We start from the raw sequence: 13,384 nt of genomic DNA, 5'->3' as shown, positions 1-13,384 counted from the left end.
ATTCATGCAAACACTACTTTAAAGCTTTAATCTCACCTGTGACACGCCATTCATCGCAGGAAACTTGCTAGCCTGTAAACTCTGCTTGATGGTACAATGACAATGAGACTGAATATCAAATTTCTCTCGAAGGCTGTGCATTGCCTCTAGAAGGTCTGTCAGAACTGTAATATAAACACAGCAAACAACAAGGGTTTTATGACAGATGCAATCCAAAAGACAACGTCTCAAGATCTTATGTAAGAAAGTAAAATCTACCAATATCTTTTATATGTTGTAGCCAGAAACAAATTGAGGCTAAAAACATACCATCATATTATATGGGACTACCTACTCTAAGCAGCTAACACTGCTTACCTAAATTGTCCTGTGTTATGCCTGTATTATTTTCAGAAATATTTTTTCAAACTTGTACGTGCTTTCTAAAGTGCAATAAAAATTGTCCAAACCAATATTTGTGTATAAACTTTTTGCAATAAGTGTCCAAACATGTGTACACTACTTGTGAGTTATTAAATATCATGGTGCAAAAAATATGGACTTAACTTTCACCAACAGACCCTTATCTTCATTTTGACAGTACAGTGACTGTCAATTGGGGGACTTAAATTTCTGGTCTTTTCTAATAGTTTTCTTATACTGATTTAAGATAAACTGTTAAGCAATTTGGTATATCTAAACTAAGTGATGTCTGTGCCACAGACATCATCACAGTGCCATAGTTAATGACAGGTTATTTCTGTACAGATATTCAATCTGGTTACATGCATGATCATCAGTCTAATCTAGCAAGACAGCAACTACAGACTTTGGGTAGAAAGAGTTGCTGGTCAGTCACATGGCAGATGAAAACAGTCACTATGAACTATAGGTAAACAGGGATTAGGGAAAATTTTTCTAATATGGTTGTTGGCTATTTTGTCTTGCTCAATGGTTGTACTTCAAAAAACCTGAATAAAGATTAAATTGAAAAAAAAAATCAGAACACATGTATAATGGATTTTTCTCTATATATAGCCAACTGCATCTTTTCTCCCTCCCCTTTTTCACCAACTTTAAAAAAGAAAAAATTCCCATGAAATTACTTTAGAATTTTGGCTTTACCAGAGCTTGGTATAATCTGAGTTGGCATCAGATGCTTGTAATCATGAGGCTGTCCCTTCACACACTTCAGCCAAGCATATAATTCTTTATCTGTAAAATTGTAATATATTTAATCACATTTCATTCCACATATTATTCAAAAACACAATTTATATCCAATTCTCAAGTAGTTTCACTTAAAAAAAAAAAAGTGCCAAATGTATGTTTTCTATAAGGTTGCATACCAGATGTCTTGGGAGTAAATTATACTTGAAGCAAAATTAACAGATTCAAACACCAGAATGAGATTTTTAGTAGCATCTACAAAGCAGATATTTACAGTACAAAATGACTAGATTCTCTTTTAAATTATAAATCTAGATGATTTCAGAACACTGAGATCCCTTCTTGTTTTCATTAATGTCCAATGCACTAGCTAGTCAGGACAAGCATTACCCATGGCAACCAACAATATTTCACTAAATTCTGGGTACTTTATTTTTTAAGTTAGTAATGGCAATAATTATTTCAAAGAGGAGCAAATATGGCATGCACCTGTTGAGGTAGCATTTCTTTCAGGGAAAGATTTAATTGCATCTTTTTCCTAATTAGCACTCAGGCCATTCTATTCAGGAATTTATTTTTCAGTAAAAAGCGTGATGTTTTATTTCATTTATGATTATAAATATTAACAGCCATCATCAGCATATTACTCTGATAAAATAAAGAAAAATATATTATATCAAAACTGGTTGCAAAGTGATGAATTACTAAACAAGGCAAAAGGTAAGGGAAGTTTTTGTCTGAAATTATGCGGAGAAAGATAAGGTATTCCTCTTGCAAAACAGCAATTCAGTGATGAGGAGAGAGACAGAAAAAAAAATGGTAAATCGGTATTTCTATAAAAAAGTTAAAATAAACAGCATGCAGAATGGTCCAATTCATATAAATTATAAACTGACCCCTAGAACTCTTCCTTTCCTTTGCCTTATAACAATCCAGGCAGACCACAAATCCACATTTTTGGCAGACCCAGTGAATGTTAAACAATGTGGCTTCACATGCATCACACATCTCCCGGACTCCTCTCACTGCTCTTTTCCAGGCAATTTTGGCTGAAATGCAGAACAAACACTGCTTTATATAAATTTAAGAGCAAACATCTGTATGTTCAACTACACAGGGCTAAACTAAAGGATTTTGCACATAGTCTCTCTTTCAAAGCAGAAGTACTGTATATTTTCCTCAAAATATAAACTGGCCTTTTTCTTGGCAATATTTCTTAGTTTATTGGCATTATTCCTGGTTCTCCTGTTTTGCTAAAAGACATGTTATGTGTCTTGTCATTGTATTGATATTTAAATGGAACAAACCTTTGATTAAGATTAAACCTTCTAATGAATTAAGTGCTTAGCATTGTGCCAGACCACCTGTATTAAATTTAAAAGCGGAATATAAAAATATAAATAAATAAATAAAACTCTGGTTATTCCCAAACTATGTACAGCGATGGCACTGGCAGCCCTACCTACCCTTATTGCTTGACTGTTTGTCAATCCTGCTCTACAGGGCTTTTCTGGGTTGAGAATATAGTGCCATTTCTACACCCATCCAGGTATCTAATAACTAAATACTTCTGAAAATACCAAACAGGGTGCCAGAGGTAATGACCATTCATGATACTGATGGGAATTAAACCAAACATAATGATCAACATTAAAAAAAAAAAAAAAAAAAAAAATTTACCCTGAAGATACTTTAGCTACTGACATTCAATAATTTTATTATATTAAAGCACACTATTGTACCACTAACTTAATAAAATTATTTATAGAAAATTGTAATACAAGTCAGTAAGAAACAATTACATTTTCTAGTCCTGGGGGGATTCTGCGCTACTGTGGAGCGCAGAATTTGCGCAAATTCCCCCCCCCCTGCGCAGAAAATAGCAGAGGAGACCCTAGCATGCTGCGAATGGAGCACGCGAAGACGAAGGCCTGTGTGTGCTGAGGGGCACGCTCCGCTTGCGGCGAAGATGAAGGCCCGGGAGTGACGTGAATGAAGTGTGCTCCATTCGAGTTGAAGATGGATGGCTGCCGTGTGCCACGAACGCCCCGGTGAAAGAGAATGTGTGTGTGAGAGGAGAGGGGGTGTGGGGGAGGAGAGGGTGAGAGAGGGGAGAATGAGAGAGAGCATGGGAGGTAAGAGAGCAGGGGGGGATGCTTGAGTGTGGGTTTCAGAGAGAGGGAGCCTATATGAGGATATTGTGAAGGAGTGTGTGTGTGTGTGTGTGTGTGTGTGTGTGTGTGTGAGAGAGAGATTGAAAGCTGGTGTGTATGAAAAAGGGATTGTGTGTGTATGTGAGGGTGCTAGTCTGTGTGAAGGGATTATGTATGTGTGAGACAGAGGGGTGCGTGAGAGAGACACAGGTAGCCTGTGTGAGAGAGAAAGGGAGTTTGTGTGGGTGTGTATGCAAGAGAGAGGGACCCTGTATGAGGAAGCATGTGTGTGAGAGAGGGAGGGACAGAGGGAGCCTGTGTGAGGGGCAGTACTGAGAAAGGGGTCAAACTCTGGAACTAGCGATAGAGTGGAAGGGATTGAGCCTAGAGGTGGAAGGGAGAGATACTGGCAGGTGGAAGAGTTGGGGCCTGAGAGGGCAAAGTGGCCAGGTGAATAGGGAGAGCGAGTAGAAGGGACACTCTTACACAGAATTTCTAGGGAAATTCTGATCAAAATATTGCAAATTCTGCATCTCTAAGTATTAACTTTTTTCTGTATTAAATAAAATAAATAAATTACATTTTAAATTATTTATCGAGTTTTATATACAGTCGTTCGGTTTCGCCATCACAGTTTCGATGTTTAACAGAGTGTTCCAAAATTCATTCGCTTGTTAACATAGTTGTCTTAGTCGTTATAAATTGTACAGGTTAAATTATGTGCTTTTACATTATAAATTGTACAGGTTAAATTACGTGCTTTGGATTGGCTCTGCATGTTTATATGGGCTGATAGGGAGGGAAATTGTAGCATAGAATCATAAGGCGTTTTGGTAGGCTTTGATGAACATCCAAGTTTTTAGTTCTTTTTTTGAATGTTTTTAAATTACTTAAAGACTTTAAATTACTTAAAGACTCTAATGTAAACTGTGTTATTTTGACCAATATAAAGTTCGCAGAATGTTACTTTTTTTGCACAGAATTCCCCCAGGAGTAATTTTCTATTTCAGACAGGCTTTTGAGTTTATATATGTATGCCAGAGGCAGCATTCACAGCCCTATGGGGGTGGTGGACAGGCGGTGCGCTAGAGAGTGTTGGTCATCACTCAAGAGTCACACTTAGTGGATGGGACAGGTTAGCAAGGTTTCATATGAGCTGCGGTTTCTGTATCCCAGGATAAGGACCTGCTGTGATGGTTAAGCTGAGCTGACCTGGAAGGCCAAACGGGCAAAAGAAAACTGAGCAAAATAAATTATAACAGACAGGAACCTTATTTATCAGAGCAATAAATAAATAAGAGCAATGAAGTAGCAATGACTGTAGAATATTCTTTGAATTAAGATTTTTATGAAGTAATAAAAGAAAATGAGCTAGTACAAGATATATAGCCACCAATATATAAGCTCCTGGAGGTGGTGGAGACAAAAAAGTTAAAACTCAAAAATGTACAAGATAAGCAGAGGATGGTAAAGAAGCACTGGACTAACCTGCACATATTGGTGGATACAAACAACAACAGTGAAATCACTACACTGGGCATCCAAGAAGAAACTGTGATAATTTCATGGCAGAGCAATTACAACCCCATTCACAACAGTGGTACAAGAGCATTTGGCTTCCAAAACAGTCAAGGTAATCTACATGGCAGGATTATGGTACAAACCTAAAAGTCAATCAACATGTGGAGGTCATATTGTTTTGGACAATAGCCTCGCTAATTTTTGTGGCTGTGTAGATTATTAGAAAATTTGGCAATAAGAAATGGTAAGGGTGCTGGGTGCTAGATTAAGTATTGGTCTTCCAAAAATCAGATTTGAAGATGAGGCAGCCTGAAATAGTCTACCAGTGGGTGGAAACCAGCAGCACTTTTGGGCATGCTTGCGACAAATGGAGGGCAGTGGTGGATAGAGGATTGAGAGATCACATAAAAGGTAAAATTGGGGTTAGGAGAGTTGGTGTTGGGTTGCATTGCATATGGGAATTTATATGCTCATCTATCCGAAGGAGAAGAATCTCAACTCAGCAGACTGAATGGGACAAATTGTCTTATCTGCTGTCATTTACTATGTTGCTACTTAAGCATTTAGGGCACAGTTCACTTAAAGCTAGATTTTAAAAGGCACGCACACATGGACACACCGATTTTATACATATGTACGTTGGCACACGCATGTTATAAAATACAGTTCCCATGCACGCTGGATTTTCATGTCCGCGCGTGCAGGTGTGGGAGGGTGGCCTTCTCTGTGCGGGGGGGGGGGGGGGGATTTAAAAATAAATACGTGCAACAGCATGATTGGACCTAGACCAATTCCCTCCCAGTCCGCTCCAAAATGAGAATTAGGAACCTGATGTGAGGGGTCAAGAAAACAAATGTAGTCAAGCAAGAAGTTAAGCAACCAATACCTGAACATGTTATAACTGTGCCACCATAAAGGCAAAAATAAAGATGCAATACTAAACACAGAATACATATTAAGTAGAAACAACTGAGCATGGTAAGAATTCCAGACTGTGATTGATTCCTATATCCACTCTATGATGGATAATGCCCATTTGCAGGTGGGGCAATCATAGCCACTTTAAATAGGAAAGTTATAAGCACAAACATTCACTTTTTTATCCCCATTGTCCCCTTTTATACACTACCCTACCCAGGAAATACATTAATTTAAGATCTCTTTTAAAAGACATCTTAAGCATGGTAGTGCATGCTAATGAATGATTCTCTTACCATCTTTCTTCATCCATGACATTGCAGCCTTTTCAGATGTTACTAACTGACAGAATTTATCACCTATATGGTCTAAGATGTATTTTGTAGCCTCCAGATCTAGCTCATCATCTTCATAATTCTCAGGGGTCCATAAGCTAATTGCTTCATCATCATATTGATCAGGAGAGGAGAATCCATCTACTCTTATCACTCCATTTTTACTAAAAGATAACCTAAGAAATTAAAGAATAGAAAAAACAAGCATTTCATTACTTTATACGTTAAACATTTATGCTGAAACACAGTAATTACACCTGTGGTGTTTTAAAAAGCAGCATATAGTTGCCCAATAAAAATAATGGGAGCAATCTCAATAGTTTTTATGTGGATTAATGTGCATTTCTTTAAAAATGTGGTATAATTATTGCATCTTCCCCCTTAATATGGTTAAAAGTAGGTGTGCTCCTTTACAACATGTACACTTTTGCCTGCAGGGAAGAGCAAGTAGAGTTAGATGGAAGGTATACATGATTTCATTTTCAAATCACAAGACATACTTTCTGGAACATACTTTGCAGAAAGCGCAGTTGCTTACCTGTAACAGATGTTCTCCTAGGACAGCAGGATGTTAGTCATCACATGTGGGTGACATCATCCGATGGAGACCGGCACAGAAAACTTTTGTCAAAGTTTCTAGAAGTTTTGACTAGCAGACTGAGCATGCCCAGCCTACTATCCGCACATCCATGCGAAGTCCCCCTTCAGTCTCATAACATAGCAAAAAGATGTGCGAAAAAATAAAAACATACTGAAGGTGAACCCAACATCGTGGAGAGGTGGGCGGGATTCCTGAGGACTAACATCCTGCTGTCCTAGGAGAACACCTGTTACAGGTAAGCAACTGCACTTACCGCCAGTGACCCACCGCCACTCCCAGCTTGGTGGAGTCAAAAGGACACAAAGAGCTAGGTGGACTGCCTGTGGCTTGCCGTGCAATCTAGGTAGAACACTAAAGCCTTTTTACTGTCCAGTGTGTGAAGTGCTCGTTCCCTGGGAGGGAATGAGGTCTCGGGGAAAAAAGGTGGGCAACTTCAGGTCACAGGTCTGCAGCAGCTCGAAAGGAAGTTGCATGAGTCTTGCCAGAACAACATTGAGGTCCCAGGACACCACCGGAGGCAGAAGAGAGGGCTTCAGCTGGAGGAGACCCCACATGAAACGACCCTCTAGGCCAGCTGATCTGCACTCCCTCGCCACAGTCAAAAGCCCATTGCTGGGGCTTGCTGGGGAGCCAGCTGGGGTTTAGGCATCCGCTGTTGGCGGGGCCGGCCCCTAGAACTGGTGTGAGGCGGACGAGTCCGCCTCACACCAGTTTCCTCTGCCGATAAAAGGGTTTTCAAGAACCTAGCCTGGAGGATTTCCTGGTTGAGGCACTAGCAAACAACTGCTGATTGATGGGTATCCTGATGGTCCTTCAGTTGCGCTTCCGCATCCCGGACCTTATCCCCAAACAGGTTCTCGCCTGTGCAGGGGAGTTCAGCAAGCCTATCCTGGACCTCCGGCCGGAGATCGGAGGCCCGGAGCCAAGCCATTCTCCTGGTGCCAATGCCCATGGCAGCTAAGCGGGCTGCCGTCTCTAACACATCATAGGTGGAACGTACCTTTTGTTTTCCCGCCTCCAATCCAGCGAGGCAATGCTGAAAAGGGCTTCTTGCTGTTGCTGCGAAAGACCCTCCATGAAATCTTGGACTCGTTTCCACAGATTGCATTTGTAGTGGGTCATATAGAGTTGGTAGGCAGCAATGAAGGCAACCAGCATGGCGCCCTGGAAGATTTTCCTTCCCAGGGCATCCAGCTCCCTATGCTCACAAACCAGAGGAGAGGAGGCATGAGTATGGGAGTGCCAGTCTTTTTTTTTTTTTTTTTTTAAGGCGGACCCACAACCACTGACTGGTGGGGAAGCTGACTTCTATCAAATCCCACAGTCTGTTCCACCAGGTAGGTGGCATGGGCCTTCCTGTTAACAGGGGAGAAAGAAAAGAGGTGCTCCCACATGCGGAGGAGTTCTTTGAAAATATCATGGATAAGAACCACCACGATTTCAGTAGGAGCGTCAATGAACTGGAGAACTTCCAGCATCTTATGACACTCATCCTTCTCTGTAAGAAGCTGAAAGGGAATGGCCTCGGCCATAGCCCTGCCAAACCTCACAAAAGACAAGTCCTCAAGTGGTGACCAGCGTCGCTCTTCTGGAGGAGAGGGCTCCAAAAGGGAGTACAAGTCTGTGGAGTCGTCACCCCAAGGGTCATAGGGCCCCTCTTCCTCACTGGGACCAGGGCGCAGTGGGTGAGGTCTGTGAGGGGCATCAGCCCTGTGCTCCAAGGGCTTCGGAGGTAGTGAGGACACCAACAGCATCGATGGTTCCCCCAGCATGGAGGGGATCAGGGGCCGTGGCAAGCCGGAGGGATCTGGCAAGGGCTCGGGAACCGTGGGCGAGAGAACACGGTACCGGCCGTATCTTCCTCCTCAGAGGATTAGAGGACTGGATCGCTCTGGTGGAGAGCATTGGTGGCCCCTCAGGCACCGATTGTGTCAGTAGGGTGCACTTTGAAGGATGTCCAGACGCTCCAGCAGTGGTGCCAACATTGATGGCGGAGGCTCGGGCACCAGTATGGGGGCCATGGCACCAGCAGCTCAATGCTTTGCAACGCTTTGAGCACCGGGACTGCTCCCTGCGGTCCAACTCTTCCTGGAAGTCCGGGGTGGCCAGGACTGATGGAGAGGGACAAGGCGTCACCGGCTCTTCCTCAGGTTTCTGAGGTGGCATGGTGCCCTGCACTGGTGTCGGTGGGGAACTCCTTGGGCTACCAGGAGCACCAGAGGATGGGGCCCTCCAATGGCTGATGCTGCTTCGATGGTGGCTTGGCAGCTGCCGATGCCACTCCGGAACCAGAACTGTGCGCCGATGGTGACCGGTGTCTATGTTTGCAGGATTGTTTCCGGTGCTCAACCTGATCTCTCCCAGGCACCAAGGAAGCTGATGACCCTGAGGTCCAGGAGAGCAGGGAGATCATCAAGGATCAATCCCCTCTCCCTTATCCTTGGAGGTACTAGCTGGAGGGACCGGGAGGGGAAGCAGGTTGGACGTCTCCCCGCGATCTCTAGGCGAAGGGATCAACGCAGGTGTGGAGGACTTTGGAGTTCCGAAAAGTTTCTCCATTTTATCAAGGCAAGCCCGACGCCTTTTGGCTGTCATTTGGTCGCACAGATGGCACCCCCCCCGGATGTCGTGTGAGGCCCCCAGGCAGAGGATGCACATTTCATGTGGATCCATGATGGACATGGTCTGCAGGCACTGGGGGCACCAACGAAAACTGGTCGACGCCATGAAAAACACTGGTGGTGCGGTCGATGACCAATGGACACTGTGAGGCAAGGAGTCTGGAATCGAGCACAAAGATGGAAAAAATGGTGGAAAAAGATCTACTGTACCGAGGTGGCACCGACTGCGAAGGGGGACCCGACGAGGAATGGACAAAAAACCTTGAGATTAGAGGCAAAAGTGGAAAAAGGAAGAGCTCCACGGACTGCGAGGTAACTGCACCCCGGAAAAGAAGAGACTGAAGAGGGACCTCGCATGGATGCATGGATAGTAGTAGGTTGGACATGTTCAGTCTGCTGGTCAAAGCTTATAGAAACTTTGATAAACGTTTTCCGTGCTATGCTCTATCGGATGATATCACCCACATGTGAGGACTACCACCCTGTTTGTCCTGGGAGAATGCTATAATACTTCTATCTCGCTCCAGTGAGACTGCACCTATGTGCAATTCTAGTCACAGCATCTCAAAAAAAAAAAAAATACAATTGAATTAGAAAAGGTACAGAGAAGGGTGACCAAAATAATACAGGGGATGGAATAGCTCCAAAATGAGAAAAGGCTAAAGAGGTTAGGGCTGTTCAGCTTGGAGAAGAGATGACTGAGGGGAGATATAAGAAATCTATAAAATCATGAGTTGAATAGAACAGGTAAATGTGAATCCGCTATTTATTCTTTCAAAAAAAAAATACAAAGACTAGGGGACACTCCATTAAGTTAGGTAGCACATTTAAAACATATTGAAGAAAATTCTCTCTCATTCAATGCATAATTAAGCTCTGGAATTCATTGCCAGAGGATGTGGTAAAGGCAGTTAGTATAGCTGGGTTGAAAAAAAGGTTTGGACAAGTTCCTGGAAGAGAAGTTTATAAACTATTAACCAGACTTGGGGCAATTCACTACTTATCCTTTAGCCCTGGGGGAATTCTGCTCTACTGAGGAATGCAGAATTTGCGCAGAATCCTCCCCTTCCCGCAAATTTCCTCCCAGCAGTTTCAGCTACATGCTGAGACAGCTATGCAGGCATGCTCGCCTACTGGAAAAGGAAGCATCACCGGAAGCACGCAGAGGCATTGTGGCACGGGCGAGGTTCGCACAGGCAGCGCGGCATGAGTGAAATTAGCAAGCTCCACCACGTGAAGGCCAGGACTATACAAATGGAGGGGAAGGGGAGGAGGGAAGAGTGAAAGAGAGGGGGGAGCGTGTTTGTAGTGGGGGCTCAAGGTATGAGGGGAAAGCAGGTGAATGGAAATGGGGCAGAGGTCAAGAGCAGGTGAATTAGGACAAGGGCAGAGGTCAAGTGGGGATTCATATTTCCATTTGTTCTGGGCCAGAGGTCTGCAGCCTTTTACATGCGTGCTCTGGCACTGGACAGCTGAGCAGACTGACTTCACCCGCAGAAGTTGCATTTAACCAAACATCTCCTGCTGCACGAAACCGGCCCCTCAGCAGCTGGAGATGTTTGGTTAAATGCAACTCCTGCTGCTGCATGTGAGGCTAGGAGCTAGCTTCCTGATTCAGCAGCAGTGGAGGTCATTGTCTGCTCAGCTGTCTAGTGCCATGCCATGGGTTGCTGCCCCTGGCCTAGAGCAGGTGGAGATATGAATCCTCCTTTGATCTCTGCTTCTGTTCCTGCTTCTCCTCTCTCACCACCCTTACCATGGTGAAAGAGAGAGAGGACCCAGGGGCTGCCAGCAGACCTCATCCTGCTGGTCCTGAGAGTGTATGTGTGAGCCCGTGTATTTGCTGTAAGCTGGTGTGGGTGGGTAGGTGTCTGCCTGAGAGTCTGTGTATGTGTGTGTGTGTGTGGGGGGGGGGGGGGGGAGAGAGAGGGTGTGTGTGAGAGAGTTGTATGTGGGGAGACAGAACATGTGTGTGACAGATGGTACGTGAAAGCATATGACTGATAATTTGCAAAAAAATAGTATTTGACAAATAAATGTGCAGAATTTAGAAAATGTGTGCGCAGAATTTTAGATTTTTTGTTGCAGAATTTTCAGTTTTTTGTGCAGAATTCCCACAGGAGTAATCGTTGGGCATTAACAGCATGGGATCTTATCCACTATTTGGGATCTTGGGAGGTACTTGTGACCTGAATTGACCACTGTTAAAAACAGGATACTCAGTCTGACTCAGTATGGCAATTCTTATGTTCTTAGGTGCTTCTTTGCAGGTGTAAAGTATGTGGATAAGAATGTCCGTTGCCCAATTTATCAAAAGAAAACTTCCTGGAAGTTTCCCTTTAAAAATTTGCTTGTAGGCCCAAAGAATTTCAAAATTGCCCTTTTCATATTAAGAAAAAAATCATAAAGGCAGACATATCAGCCTTATTCAAATTCACTATTTACAAGTGAGAACCAAAATATAATACAAGGGCTAATGTAACTTTCTTTCATGGTCTATTTCACAGAATTATGAATGGCAGTGGAATCAATCTCATGTCAAACTGTATAGGGATTACAACTATTGAAGCATCAGTGCCATTCATCTAGAACGGTACAATTTTGATCGATTATCTGCTGCTCAAAAATCACTATATCCTTATGTAAGAAATATTCTATTAGAGAATAATCATACTGACAAAATTCAAAATGATTAAAGTCTAACTCCACCCCCCCCCACCCCCCACCACCACCATGTCAGTGATTTGGAATCATATGTATTAAGCATAAAAAAAATTTTTTAGAGACATTACAAAAGGTTACTTTAAAAATTCTGAGATTTAACAATTTACTTAGGGTACTATCCTATTTAACAATAAATACCTTCATGCCTATAACATATAAACTTAAACAAAGGAAAAGCAGAAATAACCCTAACAGAGTGAACAAAGGTGCAAATATCTACTACTATTCGTTTAACATAATCCTCCAGTGATAGAAAGCACTTTGTAGGGGCAAAATGGTGGCGTGAACTTACTGCTCCATGCTTTTCCTCACAATTGTTTACTTGCTATTGTTATGCCATGTAAGCACAAAGGGAAAGTGTGGATTTTTCCTCCAGAAACCCCCTTTTACCTGTACAGCAGTTTATTCCATTGTTTATGCTGCTTACGACTGTGCAATCGGGGACTGAATGTTCCATTGCAGCTTGAGGTGAAAGAGCACTCAAACTACCTGGAGAGGTCTCACTCAGCCCCCCTCCCCCTCCCTCCTGGATCGAAGGCTCCCACTGGCCGAAAGAAACGCCAGCCACAAAGATCTATGGTGCTGGATGATGATGTGCTATGGGCACCCAAGTTGGAGGGGGGCTTGTGGAGGCTCAGCGTTTGTGTGTTTGTCATTTTCACTACTTGAAAGTTCTAGGGGAGACAGTTTTGTTGCATATCTGGTCTCCTCTTCCCTGTTGAGGGTCAGGGAGAGTCTGAATGGCAATGGGGCTGGTGCCAGTTGGTTTTCCATGGGTTGGTCATCGTGAATCCTTCGATGAGTGTTTGCCAGCTAAGCTGGAGGTTGTCACACTAGACAATCTGGGGATTTGCTGATGTTCTTTTAGAGCTCTCTAAAGGACTGCAATGTGAAGAGAGATCTTCTATCACAGTCCATGGGGACAAACTGCTACTCTCAGATTGAAGATATTAAAGCTAAGATGACGGATATGGGGATTGCTATCAAGGATACACAGGCTTTCAATCTTTCTGTTAAGGACTGGAATATTTTGTCCAGGAGGATTTCATTTTTAGAAAATCATATAAGACATTTGAATCTCTGATTCTTGAATTTCCCTAAAGTGATGACAGAGATGCCATATTTTATTTTAAAGAAATATTTTCTTGAGATTCTTTTCAGTTTTGACTCAGAAAATTCCCTCTATGAACAGAGTATTTTCTCCCAGCAGTTAATAGATTAAATACTCAGCAACCTCAGTCTATACATCTGTTAACATTATTGAAATTTAATAGATTTCCTTGAAAATTCAGGCCCAGGGATTACAGAGTGCTCTACATTATTAGTCTCTTCTTTCTGAACAAAATTTAAATGAAGTGATGA

General features: G+C 42.8%; 1 protein-coding gene across 6 annotated transcripts in view; it reads right to left on the bottom strand.

The window, feature by feature from the left end:
- The window catches only part of JMJD1C (jumonji domain containing 1C), a 597,281-nt gene that overhangs the window by 73,652 nt on the left and 510,245 nt on the right, over positions 1-13,384 (bottom strand). For all 6 annotated transcript variants that reach the window (XR_003857847.1, XM_029609729.1, XM_029609731.1 and 3 more), the window contains 4 exons: positions 6,038-6,252; positions 2,046-2,198; positions 1,105-1,194; positions 37-164 (listed from right to left, as the gene is read on the bottom strand). Coding sequence is in view for 5 of the 6 variants with exons in the window: in XM_029609729.1 (XP_029465589.1) it covers positions 37-164; positions 1,105-1,194; positions 2,046-2,198; positions 6,038-6,252 (586 nt within the window). In the remaining variant the exon portion in view is untranslated. The remainder of the gene's footprint in view (positions 1-36; positions 165-1,104; positions 1,195-2,045; positions 2,199-6,037; positions 6,253-13,384) is intronic.

This window comes from Rhinatrema bivittatum, chromosome 7 (genome assembly GCF_901001135.1).
Source record: "Rhinatrema bivittatum chromosome 7, aRhiBiv1.1, whole genome shotgun sequence".
Classification (NCBI taxonomy): Eukaryota; Metazoa; Chordata; class Amphibia; order Gymnophiona; family Rhinatrematidae; genus Rhinatrema; species Rhinatrema bivittatum.
This window is presented reverse-complemented; position numbering and strand designations above follow the sequence as displayed.